The 26,557-nt window shown below is 33.1% G+C and overlaps 2 protein-coding genes and 2 long non-coding RNA genes across 7 annotated transcripts in view; 2 read left to right on the top strand and 2 right to left on the bottom strand.

Moving 5' to 3' along the window:
- Positions 1 to 5,295, top strand: part of LOC108973875 (Na(+)/H(+) exchange regulatory cofactor NHE-RF1) — a 14,931-nt gene extending 9,636 nt beyond the window's left edge. The window contains exon 2 of the mRNA XM_018941379.1: positions 4,386 to 5,295. Coding sequence (XP_018796924.1) covers positions 4,441 to 5,175 — 735 coding nt within the window. The 5' untranslated portion in view covers positions 4,386 to 4,440 and the 3' untranslated portion in view covers positions 5,176 to 5,295. The remainder of the gene's footprint in view (positions 1 to 4,385) is intronic.
- On the bottom strand, positions 52 to 1,347 carry LOC108973876. Of its 3 annotated transcripts, none has more exons than XR_001993756.1 (5): positions 884 to 1,347; positions 698 to 802; positions 513 to 615; positions 270 to 429; positions 52 to 212 (listed from the first exon to the last, which is right to left on the bottom strand). It is a non-coding gene; the product is annotated as an uncharacterized LOC108973876 (long non-coding RNA). The 3 variants fall into 3 exon arrangements; XR_001993757.1 differs by having other exon boundaries at positions 698 to 780; XR_001993755.1 differs by having other exon boundaries at positions 698 to 1,347.
- Positions 5,296 to 7,625: 2,330 nt separating the features above from the next.
- On the top strand, positions 7,626 to 25,669 carry LOC108973873 (glutamate dehydrogenase, mitochondrial). 2 transcript variants are annotated; one of them, XM_018941376.1, is made up of 7 exons: positions 7,626 to 8,267; positions 21,365 to 21,799; positions 21,866 to 22,023; positions 22,081 to 22,242; positions 22,338 to 22,542; positions 23,964 to 24,002; positions 24,618 to 25,669. In XM_018941376.1, the coding sequence occupies exons 1-7, from the start codon at positions 7,859 to 7,861 to the stop codon at positions 24,887 to 24,889; spliced, it is 1,680 nt and encodes a 559-aa protein (XP_018796921.1). In that variant the 5' UTR covers positions 7,626 to 7,858; the 3' UTR covers positions 24,890 to 25,669. The 2 variants fall into 2 exon arrangements, with proteins under 2 accessions (XP_018796921.1, XP_018796922.1); XM_018941377.1 differs by lacking the exon at positions 23,964 to 24,002 and having other exon boundaries at positions 7,627 to 8,267.
- LOC108973874 lies at positions 18,342 to 18,532 on the bottom strand. The gene is made up of 2 exons (XR_001993754.1): positions 18,496 to 18,532; positions 18,342 to 18,434 (listed from the first exon to the last, which is right to left on the bottom strand). It is a non-coding gene; the product is annotated as an uncharacterized LOC108973874 (long non-coding RNA).
- Positions 25,670 to 26,557: the final 888 nt, after the last annotated feature.

The following is a 26,557-nucleotide window of genomic DNA, read 5'->3' as shown; positions in this document are numbered from 1 at the left end:
CTTTAAAACAATAACAATATTAAATTTATTTCTTTAACTTTTGGTTACTACTGTGAGCTCTTTGTAAGTTTTATTATAATTTTCTTAATTTTCTTGTTTCCTACGCACATCCAAAAACCATCAATATCCTTTGCCATATTACCCAAAATAACGCTGCCGATAAAGACCACATATTTTCGTTGTAGCGGAACTTCAAGATGAATTTTAAGTCTCTACAAATTATAATTTTTTTTTTCTGTGATACATTTTTTTCATTTGCGATAACTTACCACAAATTTATCCCCACGCGCACGATATGCTTGTACAATTTCAGTCATATGTACATATATCGATATCGAAACACTGATCCAGATATGCCTTGTCCTTCAAAGTTTATTAAATGCGGTTGGAATAACGCCTCAAAACCTTTATCACACAACAATCGAGTAACTGTAATAAAAAAAAAAAATTGTATATTAAGTAAAATTCGTTATTTGAAAGCTGTTTGTTGACAGTTGTTTCGAATTGCTCACTATTACATTTCGATGTCATGGGTGATATAGCAAAGTTTCTCTTTCATCACGCTGTTTCAAAGACAGCGGTTTGATTAAACGTATAACCATCAAGCAGCTGCAACTGTAAACAAGTAATTTCATAATTTTATTAAGCTATAAGCTAATACTAATGTATGGTATGTACTAAGTGCTATCATACATACATTAGTGATATCACGGTCAGCAATGCCTAGTCGATTTTGTAAACTTATTTCAATCATTTTTGCTCGGATTGTTAATCTGCAGTCTGTATAAGTTAAAAAAATTTTCTTGATTTCTTTATATAAGTATATTTAAAAGAATGATTTGTAATTAATATATTTATCAAGAACTGAGAAATAAGAACTTACATGTTGACGCCAAAAATAGACTGTGTTGTGAATAGAGACTGCTTACAGAATTGCGCTATATCTCTGAATTGAGTGGGGATGCTGCCACATATATATAAATGTCCGTCCGTGGAAGCTGTAACTTGAGTATAAATTAAAATGTCTACATGAAACTGGTTTCTCAGCACCATAAGAAGGTATTGCACACTGACATATTCGGACCACCGTCTCGCCTACAATACGCCATTCATTTAAATCGTATAAAGTGGCATAACAAAGCCGTATATTAAGATAAATCACTCATATTCGGCACAACGAATCACAATAGGGAGGACAAGTTTCTGTTTGAAAATCCTTTTAAAGTGGGCGTGGCCCCGCCCACCAATAAGCTTGATGTACACTGCTGGCCTTAGGTTAGGCGCACCAAAGTTTTTTTTTAAATAAATTGTTATATTTATAATCATGCTTGTTCTTATTGTCCAAAATTATTTTCTTATCCAAGTTCGATTCTTGTAAGAAAAATATTTGCTCATAGTTGGTTGATTTGCGAAAAAATAACTGTACATTCGAAGATTCCAGAAATGTCTGTGGCAATCGCGTGCGCCTTCGGTTGGTCATTGAAATAGACGCACTTTACATTTCATGGTCTTGCGTAAACAAGTGCTGTTTTTTTTATTGAGAAAGCACTTAAAATAAACAAATAAATTTCGACATTTAAAGTAATAATGGGAAAAGCTACTATTCTGAGCTTATTAGAACGTGAAAAAGTAGACTTTTTAGATTGTTAGAATTTCTTCAAATTCGAATAAGTCTGCAGCTAAGATTAAGGAATTAGCCGGAGTAAAAACAAGCTTCTGAAAGAACACACATGACGTGGACGTTCAATCTGGCACGCGATTTAATGATTGCCGTTCAGTGGTCTTTACTGAAGAAAAACGTTTTAATTTAGATGGCCCTGATGTCTTTCAATACTATTATCACGATTTACGGAAAGGTGAGTTATATTTACTTAAGTCGACACCACAGCCGAGAAGGTGGAAGCATGGTGTGGGGTGCGTTTTATGGAAGCGATTATCACGATTTACGGAAAGATGAGTTATATGTAATTAAGTCGCCACCACAGCCGAGAAGGTGGAATCATGGTATGGGGTGCCATCACGTTTTATAGAACAATTGACTTGGTTTTTATCGATCAGAAGATGAACGGCGCTCGCTTCAAAACATTGTTGGAGTCCGCATTTCCACAATTAAGAGCACACAATTGGACCAATTCCTTTTATTTTTTAACAAGACGATGCTCCCATTCATAACGCCCGGGTAGGAAAGTCGTTTATTTCGAGACAAAACATTAATGTCTTGACCGGGGCACCATATTCTCCAGAGCTTAACATAATTGAAAATGATTGGGGCTGGCTAACACGGTAGGTACACGAAGGAGGAAAGCAATACGGAGATAAGAAAACATTAACTGCAGCTATTAAAAATGTTTGGAGGGAGATTTCCTTGAGCTATATCGATTCCCTGTATTATTCTATGAATGACCGGATATATGAAGTTATTACTATCAAAGGAGGAAGTACTCATTACTGAAATTATAATTTTTTTATTTCTAATAAATCAAATAGTTATACAATCTAAAAAATTAAGTTAAGAAAAAAATATTTTCTTATAAAAAATTCAAAAGCTTATGTGCGTCTATTCTAATGACCAAGAAAAAGCACCTTTCTTTAAGTAGCTTTAAGAAAATGTTTGAAAAACACAATTTTGTTAAGTTTGAATAAATATTTGAGTATTATATTTAAATTGTCATTAATTTATCCATGTTTTTGCATTTCAACTTTTGTTCAATCATCATTAAAATAATAAATATTTAAACAATTGTAATGAAAGTAAACGTGCGTCTAACCTATTGACCAGCAGTGTATATATCCTCCAAGCCAATACATTTATATCACCTAAATAATAATTTATATCACCCATAGAGATAAACGAGCGCATAGCTATACTTAGCGATAGTCAAGCGGCACTAAAAGCGATCTCCTCCTACGAAAGCAAATCGCTTTTGGTGCAGGAGTGCAGAGAACGGTTGAACCTAGCTGCAAAGAACCAGGTGCACCTAATCTGGGTGCCCGGCCACAGGGGTATAGCCGGCAACGAACTGGCTGACGAGCTAGCCCGCTCCGCAGCCTCCACCAGTATGGTTGGGCCCGAACCGTTCATTGCGGTGGGTCCCCACACTGTGAAGGAGCTGCTCCGCAAGGAAAAAAGAGAGTGCAGGGAAAGGTATTGGCTGCGAGCGCACGGTATGCGTCATGCCATGCTGCTAGTTGGTGGGTATAACCAGAAGAGGTTCAAATCGTTAATTAACCTCCCAAGAAACAAACTCAGGATCCTGCTTGCATTTTATACCGGCCACTGCAAGCTGAAAGGGCACTTAGCTAACATGGGCCTATCATCTTGCGCCAACTGTCGGTTTTGCGACAGAGACCCTGAAACTCCGGAGCACCCGTTAATCGACTGCATTGCAGTCTGTAGGCGCAGGTCGAAGGCCCTTGGAGCCATGTTTCCGGATAGGGATCACATCGCCTAGCTAGCACCCAGCAGAATACTGGACTTTATCAATATGCTGGGGCTAAGCGAGTCCCTGTGAGTTAGGAGAGGGCACAATAGACCTAAGGTCGCAGTGCATTCTTCAATTCCATAGAGGACACAATTTTTTAACCCTTCTTATGATAGTGTGAAAATATTCGAAATCGTACAACAATTTTGTTAAAAACTATTTAAAGTTCGATAATTCAACAACTAAACGCACCGGTGACATTAAATGGGCGAAATTGGATTAGTACTACAGTTCCCATGTAATACAATTTGAAAGTGCATCTGCATTCGGCATACAAGCAAAGCACCAATTAATATAACGTATGAGTAATGCCTTTTAAGTGTGTCATCTTTTGACTAAAAATTTTCAAATCGAACCAAAGCCTTTTAAGCCTCTAGGTACAGAATGAATGCCTACAGTTGATTTTTTACCGAAAATATCGGTCAATCGGTGCGATATGTATGGTAATTGAAATCTGAAAAGAATCGTCTGTTGATAATGGTATGTCTGAATGCCAAAAATAGGTTCAATCGGGTCGAGTACTTCCCTTAGCCCCCATATACATATATAATCTAAAGATTTTCGAACTTCCTGGTGACTTTATACCGAGTATATCATCCAACATATTATCTCAAAAATTAGTAACAGTTTTAGTAACAGTGTATATCAATACATACATAYAAAGTATGTCAGATGCTTAAATGAAACCCAGGAGATCATTTAATTAGAGTGGCATGCTAATAGTATGTGGTATTGACTAAAATATATAAATGCTTTTTGTAGCTTTCATTTCCGGTATTAATTATTGWTCGCTTCTGCCTCAACTAACCTTTAGAGACACAAATTACTTATTTTAAATGAAAAAAAGAAACACAGTATTTGATTGTTGTTTTATTGACTATATGTATATTTTTATTTTTACAGACCATTCAATTTTTCAAGTGGCTTATCAACTGTGTTATATGTGACGTACAAAGCAATGCATCGTAGTGAAAATAACGAAAATCGCGATGTGGTTTACCCAGAAATATCTTCCACTAAGGTTTGTCATATTGTAAAACGTTCAGATTTTGAAGGATATGGATTTAATTTGCATTCAGAGAGAATAAAGCCCGGACAATATGTGGGGAAAGTTGATGTCAATTCTCCAGCAGAAGTATCGGGATTGAAGGAAGGTTATCGTATCATTGAAGTTAATGGTGTAAACATAAGTCAAGAGTCTCACAAGCACGTAGTGCAGCGAATTAAGGCCATTTCAAATGAAGTGAGATTATTAATAGTTGATGACAAATCTATTAAAGAACGTGCAGCTGAAAAGTCTTTACCATTGCCAAAGTCTATTAATGAAAAAATAAATTCAAAAGAACTCGAAGTTGAAAAACAGAGATCAAATGCAAGCACTGGGGATATGATTATGAGAAAGCCTGTTACCAATTATGATRCAAATACAACACAGAAACACGATTATAACAATAAAAATGAACAAAACAAAGCGACTACCGCATACAATTTCCATGAAATGCATTTGGAGAAGGACGATGAAACACGTCCACAATTAAGTATAAAGGTTTCTAGTACAACTTCAAGTGGTGGACTCGAACTTCCAATGACCGCAGCAGAAATGAGGGCTAAACTTTTATCCAAGAAAAAATATGATCCCAAAAATGAAATTGTAGATCTAAAGAAAAAGTTTGAGATAATACAGAAACTTTGAATGTTTTAAGATTAAATAAAATCAATGGTTTAATTGTTACAAATGGCTTACGAGAAATGTAAATTAATTTATTTGAAAATCATAGAACATATTAAAAATAGGGGTAAATTTCTGACGAAATAGGGGTGTTTTATTTAATGTCTAGTTGATGGCTACGAAGTGTAAAAGTTGTCAATCCAAAATAGTTTTAGAGCTCTATTTTACAATCTCCCACAAGTTTGACATTTTAAGTTTGTTTTTATTCGCCAAAAATTGTGCTTCCAGATTTTCAATAAGGCTGTGTACCCTTTAGTAGAAAAATTAAAATTCTGATAGATAAAAGTGAAAATATGACAACTAAGTGCCAGTTCACACACGAACTCTTCTGTAGGCGATGACAAGGAATGACACTGGGTTCTTGTTACCAATTTTCTGCATTTCTTTCTATGTTGCGATTATTTCAAATTGTTATTAGTTTCAAATGTATATATGCGATATGTTCAGAAATTTTAATTTTGTTAACTATTTTTTTAATATAATATGCATGATATTTTAGAATAAGAAGTTTTTGAGTATCTTAAAAACATTAAAATAATTATTTAATACCATTAGTTTTAAATATCATAATATAGATATACTATATTAATGAATTTTAATAAAAAAGAAGTTACTCTTATTTTTTTTATTTTAATAAAAATATTAACATATATATGTATATATAACACAAAGAATTTACTTGTTTCAGAAATGTTTGGGAGAAAACGAAAAAAAGTTATAACATACCACAAAAATTGTCAGTATATAATACTTCTCTGTAATTTACACGCTGATGGCTTAGGGAATTCCCATTATAACTGACGTGCCTAAATAAAACCGTTGAGCGGCTCCCCATAACAATTATTACATTAGAAAAATTAAAATAAAAGTGAAATTTTTATCTTTTTCGTGGCGATACCGAATGCCTGAATCTTTTTGCTATTATACCTGTTAGTAGGCAAATTTGTAAAGTTTCAATTAATAGTATTAGTCCTATGGCTAAATTTATTTAAAATATTTATTTAAAATATTAGTTTTGAGGATTAATAATACAGTTATTTCTTTACTCTTAAAAATTTAAAAAGACTAATAGCCCTGACAGACGAGCAAAAGTAATACGCAATCAAACAACGTTAATGCGCATTGAAATTTTATGATGACAGAAGGCAGACTTGTGCATTTAGACAGCTGATTGTCAAATTTGTTTATTTATTAAAAAAAAAAAGTGAAATAAAAATTAATAAGAAAAATTATTAATAGAAATTTTGTATTTTTGGAAAATCAATATAAATTTAACGTTATGTTTATTATTAACTACATTCAAAGATAATAAGTGAAATTAAAAGCAAACTGTGCGTTGTTTATTTTCTGTCATCTAAAAATATTAAAATTTGTATCTGTTAATATACTTACACATAATTTAATTATCAGTATTAAACTCTGATGTGCTGAACACAATACTCGCGACAGACTGCAGCAGCACGACAGTGAATTGAAAATGGCGTCGTGAATCCTACTACATGATCCTACTACATTTGTGAGAAGGCAGCAACATAACAATGGCCGGCATGTACACAAAACAACGTAGTTGTCCATTTTGCATGTATACAATTTCGTTGTGGCCATACTAATACCTTGCACTTCAATGAAATTTTAATATTTTGTTCAAAGTGAATTTTTTTATGCAAAACATAAGTAAATAGGTAAATTTATTCGTTTAAATTATCAATTGTTATTATAAATGATATAACAGAGCTATTAAAACTGTGAATAATTTCACATTTTACATATTAGTGGCATCACCACTCTACCTCATCTCCATTCTACTGTCAACTCTATTGTCGTCCTACTGCCGTTGGCAAATATAGGATAATATTGAAGTTAGCGAGAACGACAACTGTCGGCCTGCCGTCGTGTAGTCGTGCAGCTGTCAAAATAGGTCCATCCATAAGAACGTATGTATTTTAATATTTGACAGATGTCGTTTGCAGTCTGTCACGAGCATTGTATTCCACAAATCATTCTTGCGTAACAATGCTCGTCAAAGTATGGCAACATTTGCTTATAACATAGGGAATTTTTTCACCCCAAATCAACATACAGAAAAATTTTACCATTTGGCACATAGCCTAAGTACAGCTCACTAAATTCTTATTATGACGGTTTGAAACATTATAGATTTTAAAATATACATTAAAAGGTTATAAAGTTAACAATGTCTAATGTTTATTTTAAATATATTATTTATAGTTTATAGTTTGAACCTTGAAAATGGCATCGTCATTTTTCAGGTTTGATTAGCTTATTATCTTTTGAACAACACATTTTACGTTTAACGTACCCCACAGAATGCCAACAATAACAAATGTCAAATTGAAGCAACTATTGACTGCTCCCACGGTTTCATTTCCCGCGTTCGTATATTCCCCAACACATTTGTTATCTATTCCCCCAACTGTCAGAAAAACAAAACACACCAAAGAAAGGCGAGGCGAACAAGCCGAAGAATTTAAATAAGCCGAAAAGAAAAGAAAATTTGGCGACGCAACTTTATTTCGATCAGTTTGTCGAGGGGTCGGTTTGCAAACGGTTGTGCAGGTCTAACTAATAAAATTAGAAGAAATATTTTTGGATTGGCTGTGTGTCTACATCCAACTGTCAGAGGATAATGTATCAATTGAAAAACTTAGCACGTCAAGCTGCTGTCCGTCAACAGGAAGTGGCTACTTTAGTCAAGGCTTTGCCCACGGCATTGCAGAGTCGAGGTTACGCTGAATACCAAATCCCCGAACGCTTGAAGGATGTGCCCACTGCCAAAGACCCACGTTTCTTCGACATGGTGGAGTATTTCTTCCACCGTGGTTGTCAAATTGCCGAAAACCGCCTTATTGATGACATGAAAGGAAAACTATCGCTGGAGGAAAAGAAAAATAGGGTAAAGGGTATTTTGATGCTTATGCAACCATGTGATCATATCATAGAAATTGCCTTCCCACTGCGTCGCGATTCCGGTGAATACGAGTTAATTACCGGCTACCGTGCTCAACACAGTACTCATCGTGTGCCAACCAAGGGCGGTAAGTGAAATACATTAACTTAATCCTAAGTCAAACAAGTATGTAAAGGCAAATGTGAATCTTATTATTACGTGCCATTTTTTCTGCTATCAATTAAATGTGAAAGTCCAGGCATTTGCTCGAAGATTCCACTATGTTCTTATGCAACCACCTTTGAGGCCCGCAGGAAAAGAAATCTTTCGCAATCAGATACATAAATCGCAATATAGAGCCACTACCAAATTTTAACACCTCAGTGGTTAAAGAATATTACAAAACAGAATTTCTCTTGAAATGCAATACATATGTATAAATAATTGGATATGAATGTACTAAAATATATACTATATATATATTAATTTCCTAAACTATACGCATACATACATATGTTCTACTTTTGTTGACATTGCATGTGGGAATGCGCACATACATACTATGTGTTACGGTCGATACTCTAATGACATTGCATAATATTGCAGGTCATACCATCTTAAATGCATTAATTTTCAAGCCATTCAAAAGTCTTTTATGCAACATAGGTTTGGCCTTGACCATTCCTATTTAGACACAACCATATTAATAATAATGCATTGTATTTTGGGTAATTATAAATTTTCGTTCACATTTGTGATATCTTCAGAAAACTCAAAATTTATTACAAAATAAAAATCAATCGTCTTACATGCACAACAACTTATCTGCAAATCATAACACATAATGCCTTATCTTCTAATAAGTATAAAACTTTGAACTCAATAATAAAATTATAGAAAATTAATTACAAAACACATAAATTAAAAATGTTGTTTATAAATATAACTTCGATCCACACTTGTTTTGTTGCCCTTGGATATAACATAAAACCGTTTTTGAACATATGTATGTACATATGTACGTATTTCATATACATATGTACATTTCTGYCTAGAATTCATGAAGGTATTAACGATTTTAAAAGTTTTGCTCTCGTTTATTTTTAAATACTTCCATTTGACACTACAAAAATCAAAAAACATTAAATAAATTAAAAGATATTGTTTTGTTGTGGTTTGTTTTGAAAAAATAAGTTGAGTAAAACAGAACATTTTATAGATTCAAGTTTAGGTAAAATCTTCCGAATATTTTTTCTCATATTTTCAGTAAGGAGCCTGAGAACGGGGATAACATTTGTATGCTTTGTTGGTAGTTTTTCTTTTTAAATATTTTATTAAAAATGTATGAAGCTTTTGCTGTTTGGTGTTGTGTCCTATTTTTTTTATTACTCCATATCCATTTTGAAACTACTTACTAGTAATTAACTTTATTATACCTAGGAATTAAATTGACAACAACATTGGAAGGAATATTTCATAAATACCTAAACAATATTTTTAATCAATCGAACGCATATGTTAATTAAAGTAAAAAGCTTTCCTTCTCTCTGTTGGGTATTTATAAGTTTCAAATGAAAGAAAACCCGTCCGCCATAATCACGTAAACATTGTAAAAAATACGTGTACATAATTTGAAACATTATCATAATTTCGCAATAAGTAAACAATTGATTAAYAAATCGAAAACAACAAGCAGAACCAACCTAATTTCATATACTGCTTTGGTAGGAGGTTTCGGTCGTTAAGCGTGACATTATTCGAGTGTTCGTTATCTTAAAAAAATATATGTAAAAATTTGTTTATGATTAATGTATGTACATATGTATGTATATATTTAAATACATACACATAAACGTGCGCCTAAATTTGTTTTTGACATCATGCGATTTTAGCCTGTTTACTCGGCAGAGACAACACTTTTTGGCAGAGTCCAGTGTGAAATCTAATTTCCTTCACATCTGATATGTACATCTGTGAAATTGTTGCCAAGCCCCTTTTTCGGCAAATGTGAAGGTCTTTGATAACAATGAAGGCACTTGAATAACAAATTTCTGCTGTCGATAACACAAATTTTTGTACAGTCTATTAAAAAGCACTTGTTCCGCCTTTTAACGACTTACTAATTGATTCAATAAATCGGAATATTAGCATTTGGACAAGTAATTAAAGCGTGCTTCATTATATAATTTGTTAGGAAAATACATTTAATGTGTTACACATGCCAGGCAAGCAAATATTGATGCATATGTATTTATAGGTATATAGTATATTATTATCATTTTTCATTTTTAAAATTTTCTCACTTACATATGTTTGCTTATGTCATAGATAGTCATATATCAGTAAGAAAAGGCACTTATTGTTTGTGTAAAACTTTGTATGAGTTTTGCCGAAATAACAAGTAAACTTTGCAGTGAGGCTGCCTAGTACAATTCCCATGCAATTCAACTTTATTTTCWATGCTGCTAATATAAAAGAATAAACAGTATAAATAAATTACCATATGTGACCTGGTCTACGGAAAGGGGGCTTAAGTGTCAAAAAATCTTAGTTGATTCGGATGGAAGRTGATATGCTTTTTCACATGATAGAATCCAAAAAGTCATAAACTAGTTTTCGCACSTTAGCTCCCTTTTCGTAGACCAGGTCACATATATACRTATATTTACGTTCTTTCGAAAAATTTAAAAAGATTTCAAAGGTACGTGCTAATTYGTATTTATAAAAATAACAGCGAATCAACAAGAGGCTTATAATTCGCAAAAAACTTAAAAAATTCAATGATAATAGTTGATCTAATATATAGTCAAATAGGCTTTTTTGCGAAAATCGGCGCCACATCTTCGCTACATTGTGCACTTTAAAAACTTGCACCTGTCAGCCGCCCACATTTTAGAAGAAATTTTTATTTTTCTATACTTAAGTTACTCAATATTTCCTCATACATTTTCGTTGGGGTTCGATCAATCGTGTCGTGTCTAGAAAAAACCTTTGTACTTCTTCTGGAATGTTTTGAACTTTACGTTTTCCCAATCACGTCTTTCTCTTCGATACTAAAGCGTAACCTTTTCTATAACTGGATATATTTCAGCAGTTTCATATTTTCTTAAATATARGCCTTCCAACACTGCAGTGACAAACCTTATGGTCCTGCATCCTTCTTTATCTCTCTATACTGGCAGATACTAGACTAGTTTTGGAAATAAAAAATTATTTCTGGCAACACTTATAATAAAAAAAACTTTATTTTAAATTCGCTAATTAAAATTTTCGCTTTTTCGCTGTTGTTGTAGCGGCAGAAAACATTYCTGAAGTAATTTCGAGGCATGGTGCCGAGTTGACAGTCCTTGGCCGGATAAAAATCCGGTTACTTAGACCCGACTGTCGCGAGAAGAATCCATTTTGCAGTTGTTGTTGTTGTAGCGTCAGAATTCTGCCGAGTTGACAGTCCTTGATAAAAATGCGGGTCCGTTCCGGTTACGTAGACCCGACTGTCGTGGGAACGGGGTCCGGGGTCCCCTTCTCTAAAACATGGATCTATGGTTCATTTTGATCATTTTAAGCGGTACTATGTTTTCAGCGCCTTTGATTTACTGCAAGCTCGAAGAGTATAAATGTTCGGTTGCATCCAAAACTGTACTGACTGAACTTTAACTTAGCCTTTCCTTACATGTTATTTTTTTTTAATTTTGTACAAATGTTTACGTTTGGGAATACACTTATGTATATATTGACTTTAAACTTAATAGAGATRGGAACAGTCCTATCTTTTCAGTTGGATCATACTGGGCACAGTGTAATCAATTTTACTGAAATCGTTTCAATAGCTTAAAACTTCTCCCTGGACAAAACATGGCTAGTAATTTTTATTCATACATAGAGATAATCGATTCAGTAACTTCAAGTTTGCCCATGCATGATTTGAAATTTCATGAACCTTTATTTTTATACGCTTTTTACATGGTAATTATTTAATTGTTTCTTTAAGCAAATAGTCATAATGACGTTGGGGTAGCGTAAATAAAATAGCAATTAGTTTAGTAATTATTAAATACTAAGCTTATGAATAAAAAAAGATTATAGAAAACAAAAAATAATATTTTTGTTTATATTTAAAAAGCAATCTTACTTTAAAGGACACAAAATATATAATAAAATTAAGAAATTACTTGTTATAAAAAGTATTTTTTCATTAACTAAAACGGGCGAACTGTTTGTTCTAAATCATAGTAGCAAAAGAAAATTATTGATTAGTTAGTTTAAATTTATTTAAATTACCTTTGAACGTGTTCGTATGTCCACTATTGGGACATTTTAATTAGTGTGCAACTTTTAATTAAAAAACTCGTCTAATGCCGTTAATTTATTCTCAATATTTYATTTGCTATGATAAAAACTGATACAATATGTACATATTTGCATCGAATACTTCCATACTCGTGTAAGTATACCAATGAATTTAAATTGTGCCTGTTGCAATTGGCGCTACTTACTGAATACAAAAAATAACAATCAACAAGTAGTAGAAACATGAGGATGTTGGGTGTCAGCTGTCACATTGTCCTCACAAAACGATGATGTCATCATCATTATTTAATTTTTTTAAATTAAAATGAAAGTATCATATTCTGCTACATAGAACGAACAGAGCCTGCTGGCGACTAGTTRGTTATTAAGTACGTTTGTTTTCATTGTACTATGATACACCATACTGCTGCTTACCGATTTATCGACTGTTGGCGGTATTGTATGATACGCCTCCTTTTGGTATTATATACATAAGTAGCATATATTTAGAGTGTGACAATGATTACACTGTCAATTGTTACATCCATTCTAACCCACTTGAGGCTTCATTTGAGTATTCATAAGTACATATGAACATGCATGTTTATAACAATTTTGTTTAAGTTAAAAATGAAAGTAAGAACAAGTACTTTCATTCGATTCCTTTTTGTACCCTTAACAGAGTGTATTACTTTGTTGACACCGTGAAGAAAACGTCGCTCTTTAAAATACAGTTGAACTCGAACTCTTGAATTGGTAATAGTAGTCGAATTTCATACAAATTTCCTTTCATAAACGAATTTTTAAATTTTCACGTGATTCASCACTTTGTAAACGGCTGCTCATGTAGAAGAGTCTCTCTAACTCGAAGTTTGTTTGTGGATTATGACGATTCGAGTTAGCGAAGTTCAACTGTATATAAATGATCAGCGTGACGAGATGAGTCGATTTAGCCATGTCCTCCTGTCTATCTGTATAAACTAGTCCTAGTCTCCCAGTTTTTGAGAAATCGATCTGAAATTTTGCTCACTTCTTTCCTTTCCAATAAAATTCACTTATCAGAGCATTATATGTAGCATTTAACTACCAAACAAACGTTCTTGTAGGGAAAAGTTTTTATTTGTCAAAATATCTTCACGAAATTTGGGATAGATTATTTTAAAATACAACGCTACAATCTCCGAACAAATSTAATTATTTTTAAGCATTTGTAAAATKTCCTAAACATTTGCAAACGGTAACGTTAACATATTATGCATACATATTTACATACAGTTGTCCACAAAATAATAGGAGTGCCAATATAAAAAATGTGTAATGTTGACACATTCCTAATGGAATATGCCATTGATATGGGTATATCAATCGGATAATGACCATAAATATACTAGCAATATGCTGGGGCTAAGTGAGTCCCTGTGAGTTAGGAGAGGGCACAATAGACCTAAGGTCGCAGTGCATTCCTCATTTATTTATCTATCTATCTATCTATATACTAGCAAGTGCGCAAAAAATGGTTTAGGGCCGACGGAGTTGAGGTTATGTGGTGACCTGCTCAGTCTACTGACCTCAACCCCATTGAAAACCTATGGACAAATATCAAGAAGAAAGTAGCTGAATAGAAAAAAACCAATTCGAGAGATTTATGGTAAGTAGTGAAAGAGATTTGGAAAGGAATACCAATTAAACGTTGCCAGAATCTCAGACTCCTWTTTTTTTGTTGAACTAGTTTTTTAGTTTACTTGATATAAGCTGCGATATACAATTTTTTTTATGTTTAATTGAAATAGGTGAAATCTGGAAATGTTAATAGATCTTTARCAAATTACATTGTGCAAAAATTTTGAAATAAAAAACATTTCTGTTAATGTGGTCTTTCCTATTTTTTTGTGGAYAACTGTATATATAAATCGTTTATATCTACTCTGCTAGAAAAGAAATAAAAGTTTTTTATTGAACTACTTMTAAATTTCTAACCGGTATCACTCAAGACACGAGACTTCAGTATGTTATCAAGGTGTTTTTTATACTCTCGCAACAAAGTTGCTAAAGAGAGTATTATAGCTTTGTTCACATAACGGTGGTTTGTAAGTCCTAAAACTAAAAGAGTCAGATATAGGGTTATATATACCAAAGTGATCAGGGTGACGAGTAGACGTCTGTCCGTCCGTCCGTGCAAGCTGTAACTTGAGTAAAAATTGAGACATCGTGATGAAACTCGGCCCACTGCCACGCCCACAAAATGGCGGAAACCGAAAACCTATAAAGAGTCATAACTAAGCCATAAATAAAGATATTAAAATGAAATTTGGCACAAAGGATCGCATTAGGGAGGGGCATATTTGGAYGTAATTTTTTTGGAAAAGTGGGCGTGGCCCCGCCCCCTACTAACTTTTTTGTACATATCTCGAAAACTACTATAGCTATGTCAACCAAACTGTATAGAGTCGTTTCTTTTAGGAATTTTCATATACAGTTCAAAAATGGAAGAAATCGGATAATAACCACGCCCACCTCCCATATAAAGGGTATGTTGAAAATCACTAAAACTTCGTTAACCGACTAACAAAAAACGTCAGAAACACTAAATTTTACGGAAGAAATGTCAGAAGGAAGCTGCATTCTGGCTTTTTTTWWAAATTGAAAATGGGCGTGGCGTCGCCCAATTATGGACCAAAAACCATATCTCAGGAAGTACTCGATCGATTTCAATGAAATTCGGTATAAAATATTTTCTTAACGCCCTGATGACATGTACCAAATATGGGTGAAATCGGTTCACAACCACGCCGGAAATCTCGATTATCACTTTATCATGCGAGAGTATAAAATGTTCGGTGACACCCGAACTTAGCCTTCCTTACTTGTTTTTCATTTGTTTTCTAATGAGATGTCGCGATGGCAGCAGTCCACATTTAGCTTGTGTAGCCTGATTTTCTAGTATGAATAGTTAGCAATTTCGTAAAAGCGTCATCAGCAAAAAAGCATGCATACATATGAACATATTTACAATAGGTGCTCGCCACAAAAACATTTCGCGTTTGCGCCACGTAATTAACCTTAAAATCTAACAATTTCGATTTCGTATAACAATTTCTAATCTACAAGCAAGTAAATAGAACTCTAAATGAATATGTATGTGGCACACATATGTATGTATGTAGATATTTTTGCTTGTTATTCAGTTCACAAAAAATATTTAAAAATTCTAAGTTCTGTTGTACACAGTCACCTGACTGCCAAACCTGTTGTTCTCTCTCGAACTAAACAAAACTACTAATGGCACATTTACTATGTACACCTTTCGGCAAATAGTTGAGACACACAACTGTGCGTCAATTGACCGGGGATAGATCTTGATACATTCCCGGCATTTTAGTCTATTAAGCATTAGATACGAATGTTAGCAAAAATAGAAATACATATTTATACTAATTATATATGTACATATATACACATATGAATTGATAATATGTATATACACATATGAATTGATAATATGTATATACCAAATTATGCCCTGTTAGCATATCTACAGGAACAGCTGTAAAAATTTTGGCAACGCACAGGACAAAGTTTCTATCGTTTTTTTAAGGGCCTCGTGCAAGCTGATCTTAACTAAAGTATGTATGTGTGTTACATCTCTCTTTAACACATGGGTATTCGGACATGATTCACTATATATCTATACTGCTCACTCTCATACTTTTTTCTGAGTCATATATATGCTAAGGCCATAAGTTCCTCAAAGATGAATTGTCCATAATGACTGAAAAGCTATGATAGCTGCAACTTGTCAGTTATGACTATAAATCTACCACAAGTGAAACATTCTTTTGCGAAGTAGATAATAAAATTTTTATTTCTTTAATAAATTTAAAAGTTTTACTTAARGTAAGATATAAAATATACCTAAAACTCCTTTGGGAAATGTATGTAGTCTCTTTTTGGCRTACACAAAATTAGCTTTTGTACAAACTGTAAACATTGATAGTAATTTTACTGATCGTTTTACTATTCCTTTCTTATACATGTATGTAAGCATTATAAGTCGTAGATATCTCTTTTTAGCAAAAACTATGACGCTCAGCTGACAAGTAAACTATCCTTCACGACTGACATAAAAAATGTAAGTTATTRGTGAATCCATCAGCAATTTCTTGTAGGGCGTAGAAATTGGGAGAAACATATCACAAATAATGATMTAATCTCGTGAAGCATACGGCACGTACACGCCTCCAACAATGAACGCAAAACGAGCCCCTCGCCAACATCTAAATTTTCTTATATTTGTTTTATTCCATTTGCACTGATAATCTTCACTGTACATCCACACTTGCATATGAACCTGGCAACAACGATCTCAGATCATGCCAAATAATGGTCAACAATCGTTGTGTTGTTGATATTAGCTATTTTTAATCTGTTTGGCTTCTGCTAAATGGAATTTACTTTTAAAATTTGTTATTTATTTTGGTTTGAGAACAATTTTAATGTGTGAAAAAGTGCGGTTTTGATCATACGACTMATTTAGTTTTCAAATAATATTTACTTTTGTTGTTTTTTCGCATATCTCTGTATAAAATGTACATTTACACCAGAGTCTTGCATATGCATGTGATATAAACATAATATATTATCAGAAAACACTAAGGACACGCGGAGTAAACTTTTTGTTTTGCCTTTCGAAGATTTTTGCCGATTTTATTTATTTTTCCTCAATTCATTTTTTGCGTTTTTCGTATTCTCTTAATTAGTGTGTAGCTTCTGGTAGATAATTCTGTTTGCTTTGCTGTTTATCTTTGAATTTGCAAGAAGGCATAGAAAATAAAGAAATATTTTTCTTTAACCACCTTTCGTCGGATTTAAATATTAAGCAAGTCTAATTATTGGAGAAAAATGCTAAATTACTACAATATATGAAAAATAAATTAAGTACAGTAAGCATTGAATGGACTTTGAAATTGCCACTAAACCAAATTTTGTTTGTATTCCTTAGTTTTATGACAATTTACAATAGTAATAGTAAGCTTATTTAAATAAACTTCATTTAAAAAAGCAAAACAAACAAATGTAAACATTTCATAGCTAAAATAAACTTGCTCAAAAAATAGGTACACTTTTAATAAGACAATTTTGGAAAAACAAATTACGATAAAACATTTTTTTTGTATATTTAACATTACTCAATAGCCAGTATATCCACCATTATTCTGGATAACTTTATTTATCCCTTTGGTCATACTACTGATTAAAGTCTGACAGGTTTCTTTAGGTATCTCATACCAAATTTTTTGTATGCACTCCCATAGCTGGTATTTGTTAGAGAAAGATTGACTCGTCTCGTTTTAGTTCTCCCCATAGGTTTTCTATTGGATTTAAATCCAGGGCCACTTCAAAACGTTAACATTATTAACTTCAAAATATTTTTTAACCAGTTTGGAGGTATGTTTTGGGTCATTATCTTGCTGGTATACCCACCTCCATGCTTCACAGTTGTTTTTTTTGTGAATCTAACTTGAAACTCCTTTTCTTTTGAGCGACGCACATTTCTCTCACAATCGTTTCCAAAAAAATTTACTTTSGTTTCATAGCTCCATAAGATGTTTCTCCATTTTTTGTTCCCTCAGGACCTGACCAAATGACTTCTTACAAAATTTAACCTCATATCTAAATGTTTTGATCGCATTAATGGAACTTTCCTGGCTATACGTCCTGGTAGCTTGGCCTTTTGCAAACGCCTGCGAACTGTTTGGGCACTTACTACATTTCCAATTTCTGCTGCTATCACCTTCGACGACTTGAATGGGTCCTTTTTACAAATAATTACAATGTGGCGATCAAGAACTGTACTCGTTTTTTGTGGCCTTCCACGAGTTCCCCTACTAGATTTTTGCTCTAAAGCATTTTTAACAAAATTATGAGACCTTTAAACTAATTTCCCAATTTCCCGAAGTGATTTTCCATGCTTTCTGAGGATTGAAACCAACCGGGCTCTTTCAACAGTGCAATATGACTTCCGACCCATCTGATTAAAAAATAATTTCATTTATCTGCAGCAATTTGAGCTTCATTGAGAGAAAACTTACCAATTCAGATAAAAAAACTTGAAAAACTGGATAAAATTAATTTTGTTTTCACAAAAAGCTAAGTTCACTTATGTGTAACTATTATATTGAGCAATTTTTTTCTGAGAATTCACGCAAAACTGACACGCATTATAGCAGAGCCAATGAAAAACGCTACAGCCTTCCTTCCTCATCGGCAAAATGTGTGAGCAGTGAAAAACGTGGCATAAACGCAAAATTCAGCCATCTTTGTTTGTTTTCATTTACACAATGTTGCCATTGCTCAGTACGCATATATAGTTTTGTACACATCTATGTTTTCAATTACAATTTTTTGTAATATAAAATATCAAAACTGAAAACAAACTATTAAAAATAGTTTATACATATATTTATAAATAATAGCATTCGACTCTGATTTAGAGTTATTTTAAGAAAATTTCAAACATATTGAACAGATTGAATTATAAAAGTTGATAATTACTACAGAATATAGATATTGGAAACCTGGGTTGTGAGAGAGCAATCAGCTGACACGTTTCTATGTAACTATTATTTTGAGCGGGTGTGTAAGGTCATACACTTACTTAGTTTTAATACTATATTTTAATCGCGTCAACAAAAAATGCAAACCTTACCACTATACATTYTTAAAATTTTTTTCGGACTTTTTCGTTCGTTCGGCATTTTCTTCAATTTTGTTTTTTTTTTATGTTTTTAGTAAGCATTAGTAAACTAAATTATATTATCTAATTAAAATTATGTATAGTTTTTAATTTATTACGTTTAATGAGCAAAAAAAATTTAAATATTAATTTCAATGACATAATTAATGTAAATAAAATGAAATTAAAAAAAATATCATTTTTTCATCGCGTGTCAGTGTCTTATATATTATAATATTTTGAGCTCATTTTGTAAAGCTCACTATCTTTCAATTGATTTATTTATAGCTGAATGTGTTTTGTTTTTAATTTACAATATTTTTGATTAATTACATTAATAACACTCAAAATTTTCAAGTATTGTGCATATTTGACTATACTTTATAGCGGTATAGAAATTTTTTATTTAGAAATAAGTTAAACTTAAGTTAACCGCAAAAAGTACTGCTATAAAGTATAGTCAAATATCCACAATACTTTAAAATTTTGAACAGTAATGGCCACGATTGTATGTACATATAAGAATTAATGGCAACCACATGTTTGAAAATGCTGATATTAGTTACATGAGGTGTAATGCAATAGGGTAAAAAGTCAGGCGGAAGTTCAAAATGCTTTCAATTAAGTTTGTATTCTGGAAATTGGACATATGAGATGGAATTTAAAGTTGTACTATATGGAGGATGGGCGTGGCTGCAGTTCGATTGCACCTATTTACACGCTGTCGCAAAAGGTGTCGAAATAATTAATCCTGTGAAAATTTTGGTCAGATTAGCTTACCTACGAAATCGTCCTCACGTGTCAAGGAACACGTGTTCCAACTTTTATTTACTTTTATTACTCAATTTACAGCCTGCACAAACAACGAACGGACAGACAGTCACTCGGAATTTAATTCGTCTCGTCGGCGTGATCATTTATATATATAAATAACATTTTTTTATAACGATCTTAACTATGCCATTGCTGTAAGTAATAGTTCATGCCAAATTGTATGACAGCGATATGCTATAGTAGTCCGATCTGTACAATTTCTTCTGAAATTACACCACTACCCAAAGTTGAATGTGAATGGACTTTTAGTCTATCGTATTTCTTAATTATTTGATACAGTTATCGGAACTACTAACATAATCACATAAACTTATAAACATACATACGAATAAACACATAAAAAACAAACATTCAAATCGAATAGTACAGTTGAATGTTTAGCTATTTCTTATCTACTCGTTGGGAAAGCTGAATTACATATTTTGTTGTGAAAAAAGTACTGTACGTAATTTACACAAAACAAACGCAGACAAAAATGATTTAATTATAATATTATAAGAAAACACAGCTTTAAAATACTTAAACAACCTACAACATTATAACTTCTAAGTAATAATTTGAAAATTCTAATTTTGTTATATTATTTATGAATTATACATATTTTTTTGGCACAGAGAAGTGAAAAACCCTGCAAAAACTGTCTACATTCAGTTGCTTCTCGGCAGGCAAAACTGAAGATTTTGTTTGATTTCTGGCATAAAGAGTAAAACTTCTTTCTGTCTCCCTTTAAAAATAGAACTTATTGGCAAGTTCATTGGATCCAAAAAACRTTGTAAACGTTTCTGAAGAACCGAAATAGAATAGATATTTTTGGTTTTTTCTGCCGTCTGGTGTTTTGCAAAGGCCATTTGGCTGTGTGCTATGTCTTACATCAGGCTCCCAACACCTGTGAAATGCTTTCGGTTAATTGAATAGAAATTCGATGTCGTCACAAAAACCTTGAATTCCCTTTCTTCTTGATGCATGTGCATATTTGACTAACTGACTGTTCTCGTGGTGCCAATACCATACTAATACAACGTTTGGCCGTCGTCCAACAGGGCGTATGTGTCGCATTTAGCTCACGGTTTCGCGGATTATTTGTGCATGTTGTACTTATTATGTATTTTTAACCCTATGAGTAATAAGGTGTAAAACGAAATTGCATAAGACTAAATACATAAAGGAATTTCAACAAAACCACCACACATACCAACAATTTCATAAAAAATTTMATTTTGCATATAACCGAGATAAGTGATTTTGTAGATTTAGAAATTATTTTTATGATTTCTAGTGAGATAAACATTTGTAAATAATTGCACTTGATGTTACATTTTCCTTCTTATTCTTAAATATTATACTATCAATGCATTAAATTCTTAATGATTGTGATGTATTGTTTTTTTCAGGTATTCGTTTCTCTTTGGATGTTTCACGTGATGAAGTCAAAGCCTTGTCTGCTCTTATGACATTCAAGTGCGCCTGTGTCGACGTACCGTTCGGTGGCGCCAAGGCCGGTCTCAAGATCAACCCGAAGGAGTACTCCGAACATGAATTGGAGAAGATTACCCGCCGTTTCACCCTTGAGTTGGCCAAGAAAGGCTTCATTGGACCCGGTGTCGATGTGCCAGCTCCCGATATGGGTACAGGAGAACGTGAAATGTCTTGGATTGCCGACACATACGCCAAGACCATTGGACATTTGGATATTAATGCACACGCTTGTGTAACTGGAAAGCCCATCAACCAGGGCGGTATCCATGGACGTGTTTCTGCGACAGGTCGTGGTGTTTTCCATGGTCTCGAAAACTTCATTAATGAGGCTAACTACATGAGCATGATTGGTATGAAATGACTTTAGATGCATTTAGTTCGTTATATTACAATATGTATTTCTCTCGGTTTTGCAGGCACTACTCCCGGTTGGGGCGGCAAGACATTTATCGTTCAAGGATTTGGTAATGTTGGTCTGCATACTTGCCGGTATTTGACACGTGCTGGCGCCACCTGCGTTGGCATCATTGAGCACGATGGCTCCATCTACAATTCAGAGGGTATTGACCCCAAGGTTTGTAGAAACTATTTCATGWATGAAAATAAATTAATGCTTATAATTGTTTAACAGGAATTGGAAGACTACAAAAACGAACACGGCACCATTGTCGGATTCCCCGGCGCTAAGCCCTACCAAGGTGAAAACTTGATGTTCGAACCATGCGACATCTTTGTGCCAGCTGCTGTTGAGAAGGTCATCACCAGCGAAAATGCTCATAAAATCCAGGCCAAGGTAASGACGAGTCCTAAATGAGGACAATATACAAAACTTATTGGACTTGAATTAGTTTATTCTTTAATATTTTTTTGTACATACTTGTCTTGTAGATCATTGCCGAGGCCGCCAACGGCCCAACCACTCCAGCTGCCGATAAAATTTTAATCGAACGCAACATTTTGGTTATCCCCGATTTGTATATCAACGCTGGTGGTGTGACCGTCTCATTCTTTGAATGGCTGAAAAATTTGAACCACGTTTCATACGGTCGCCTTACATTCAAATATGAGCGTGAATCCAATTATCATCTTTTGGGTAAGTAGCACTTGGCCGCTTCTCTTGGCTTTTTTTTTTTTTTTTTAATTGATAAACATTATAATTGATTTACAAGCCATTGCATTACCAAAAAAATTAATACTGAGCAAAAAGCATACCGTTATTTCTAATGCTAGCGTACCCGCGCAAGTGCTCAATATGCTTCTGCAGTAATGAATGGCATTTTGCACTATTTCATTAGTTTCAAATCAAATTGATTGATTTTAAATATTTTTGTTATTATATTTCTTTCTCTATTATTTTCAATCAGAGCGCACTCACCTATGGTTGATTGAGCTATTATAATAAGGTGTTAAAGCTTTCCAAATTTCATTGACATATATCAGTATATAACATATATAACTTAAATATGTTGTTTAATTACTACAGTCGAAATTCGATACGTTGTACTAAACACTTAGATACTCAAGGAGGGAGTGGGGTTGATTCGCCTTTTTTTTCAAACAGTTAAAATCTACGTTGTCATTTGAAGAACATTCTGTTAAATTTTCTTGGAGAAATATTMAAAAATACAGCAATAGCAACAACTACTTTGGAGCGTCTCGGAGAAAAGTTGAATTGGGGTGCCCTTCTAAACTTGGTCCTCAATCATTTGAAATCAAAACATCCAAAATAATGCTGGATAGTTTTTCGAAAATTGAATTTTTTACTTTTCGGGAACACTTAGAAGGCAGAACGCGATTTTGTGTGAAACAATTTCAGTGAATTTGTTATTATAAAATTAGAAATGTAAACAAAATTGAAAAAAAAAAACTCTGCGCCATTACCTCGTAAATTTTATATGGAAATAGTGTTCAAAATTTCAAAGGGATCGGTCAGTAGCTTTGTTGCTATAAGGGACACCGATTTTAAAAAGCTAGTTGTGAGAAAAAAGTTTAAAGTTTTGAAATCTGATGTAAAACTAAAATTAAATTTAAAACCCTGCTTCCTCCCTAAATATTAGTAAATACAAAGTGTGCTAATAAATCTATAAATCTTATATTAGTTGATTCAAAAGCAAAATATTAAAAATTGCATTTTTTAGTTTCATAAATTAGTAGTTTAAATTTTTAATTCATTGGTGTTATTTATCATCATTTCCTTGATCGAGGTTCGACTGTAATACTTGGTTATTCAGTTTTCTCGCTTTTATTAAATTATCTTTTTTTAGTTCGGCAAATACTTGCAAAACTTCTTTTCGAATTAATTAATATTTTTCCCTTTTTTAAAGCTTAAATTTCGTTGCTCTTTCACACTCACCACACTATATAAACTTTACCATATTATATAGCACTCGCAACACAGTTAATACATTTTAAATAAGAGCTCATTTCACCAACAAATACTCTTAAACAATTTCCATATTTTCACCAATAAGTAATTTGTGTTTTTCTTTTTCCGTTTTTCTATTACGAATTTAGCCTCAGTCCAACAATCCATTGAAAGATTTGTTTTAGACGGTACAGTTCTTCTTTTTAACTCTTTAAATCATCTCATATCTCGAACTCATTTTTTGTCTAAACTTTTCCAATTTTTGATTTTTTTTTATTCTATGTTAACATGTAAATATCTTCTATATCCTTCGCGTAATTTGTAGTACCAAAATGTCGATTTTAACAACTTCCTTATGTCGACTAAGTAGATATATTGTCAATATTGTTTGTGCTTATTTAAATTATACCATGTATATACATATTTGCTTGTATGTATAAAATTTCTTGATCCATATAAAGAAGCACAATTTAAACTCCCTTTTCCCCAACCTAAACGCAAGTTCCAACCTCTGCATGAATTGCTTGGTCTAAAAGAGATTTAAGATTTTACCTGCACTTTGCTTTAAATTATTAATCACACGCTTTCTTTAGTTTGCCATGAGAATTGATACAAAGTACGTACATATATAAAACAAAACTCCCTTTTTGGTTAACTATCGCTAGTTCTTAGTCTATCAGTTATTCAGTTTGCATACCTCATACCTATAATGTTTGCTTTTGTGCTTTAACAAGTTTWTGTACTTCTCACTAAAGCTAAATTTTAATGCTAATTTTTGAACATTTCGCTCTTCTTCAATACAGAATCCGTACAGGAATCATTGGAACGTCGCTTCGGCCGTGTCGGTGGTCGTATTCCGGTTACTCCATCGGAAGCATTCCAGAAGCGCATCTCTGGTGCCTCTGAGAAAGACATCGTACACTCCGGTCTGGATTACACCATGGAGCGTTCGGCGCGTGCCATCATGAAGACCGCCATGAAATACAACTTGGGTCTTGACTTGAGAACCGCCGCTTATGTTAATTCCATTGAGAAGATTTTCACGACCTACCGCGACGCCGGTTTGGCTTTCTAAGCGCCAGATATTTCAGTCGACGCATTAGCACTTAATTATTATTAAGCATGGARCAAGCAGCAAAACAAAGACGCATCATTCAATTATCAAATAAATATTATGAAATAAACGAATACTAAACTCACTCACACACACTCCAAAAACAAAAAATGAAAAATGTAACGAAAACATGAGCGTTTGTTATAACAATTTGTTCAGACTGTAATTGGCGAAAATCGAATCTTCAGTTCAAGTCATTTCACTGTATGAATTATRAAATATTTGTTAAATGTGTAAAGTAATGTCAACATCCTGCCAATCTTCTTAAGTGTAAATTAACATTCGTACGTACATACAGTATGTATGCGTAAAAGTGTAAAAAGTGGCCTTCCACAACACATCTTTGATGCCACTTTGGGTGCTAAGCGGTGCTATGTTTGCAATGTTAGACGCCGACACTCAATCAAGGTCACACACAGTTTTTGACGTTTTTCATTAACTCTTAATTGTACTTGCTGTAATTTATTTCACCACAAAGCAAAAAACGACCTAATGACGCTGTATTAATAATAATTCATGTTATCTTYTGTTTTTAAAATAGATTTGTGTTGATATTTAACTTTAAGTTTTAAAAAGTAAAGCAATGCATTTTATTGTAAATTGACTTATAAAAGAAAGATAAGAGRATGGAGCATATATAATTATGAGCTGTATAATGGTAATATTTTAACTTCAAAAATGTATTAAAAATTAAATAACTAATAAAAATCTCACATTGTGCTGCCATTATTATTTGACAAATTAGAAATGGGTTCCCTTAAAAATATCAGAGATGGACCACCAATGTGAGTATAAGAACATGCATATAGAGGCCACCCTGAACATGCCTGATGACATTTCTTAGTCAGATAAAACGCCGAGTCCGCCCGGTTTTCAACCATACAGTAATAACATATAAGCTACAAAAACATAGACTCGAGGATTGCTGTGGTAAATGATCGGTGCTTAAGACCGTYATTTTTATACGCTGAATAAGCTATGTTATATTAAGTTTGAACAAAGAAGCTAAGCTGCACGTTTGTCGAAATCGCTTGCAATTGAAAAATCGTTGCACAAAAATTAGCACAAAAAAAATTTTAATATTAATATTTTATTATATCTGTGGTTTTTTTTTTAAGTTTAGTATGACATTATAGAAAGAGTTCGACTTTAAAGCTATTCACAATTAATAAATTTCTTTTCTCACACGATTCATTCCTTTTTATACCGTTAAAATCATGTGAAATCGGTCATATTTGCTAACTATCTAATATTATCAATATGAAATATTTATATTTCGCATATTTTTGTTTGGAAATGGCAATTTTCAAATTTGGATTCGAAGTGTTGCCCAAGACAACGATAAAGCGAAAACAAACGATATAAGAATATAGCTGCCGTAAAAACTAGACGATCAAAATCAATATAAATCTATTTATTCCATTTTTGCAACAATGAAGGGTATTATAGCTTCGATGCAGCTTCGAAATTAACGTTTTTTCTTTTTATACCTTGAATAGGGTATATTAAGTTTGCCACGAAGTTTGTAACACCCGGAAGGAAGCKTCTGAGACCGTATAAAGTATATATAAATGATCAGTATGTTGAGCTGAGTCGATTTAGCTACATATGTCCGTTTGCCTGTCTATA

This window comes from Bactrocera latifrons, unplaced genomic scaffold, assembly GCF_001853355.1.
Source record: "Bactrocera latifrons isolate USDA-ARS-PBARC rearing strain unplaced genomic scaffold, ASM185335v1 scaffold_509, whole genome shotgun sequence".
Taxonomy (NCBI): Eukaryota; Metazoa; Arthropoda; class Insecta; order Diptera; family Tephritidae; genus Bactrocera; species Bactrocera latifrons.
This window is presented reverse-complemented; position numbering and strand designations above follow the sequence as displayed.

Coding starts and splice junctions, on each gene's coding strand:
- LOC108973873 (XM_018941376.1), top strand. CDS start 7,859: ATGTATCAATTGAAAAACTTAGCACGTCAAGCTGCTGTCCGTCAACAG. Junction 8,268..21,364: donor TCGTGTGCCAACCAAGGGCG/GTAAGTGAAATA, acceptor TGTTTTTTTCAG/GTATTCGTTTCTCTTTGGAT. Junction 22,024..22,080: donor CAGAGGGTATTGACCCCAAG/GTTTGTAGAAAC, acceptor ATTGTTTAACAG/GAATTGGAAGACTACAAAAA.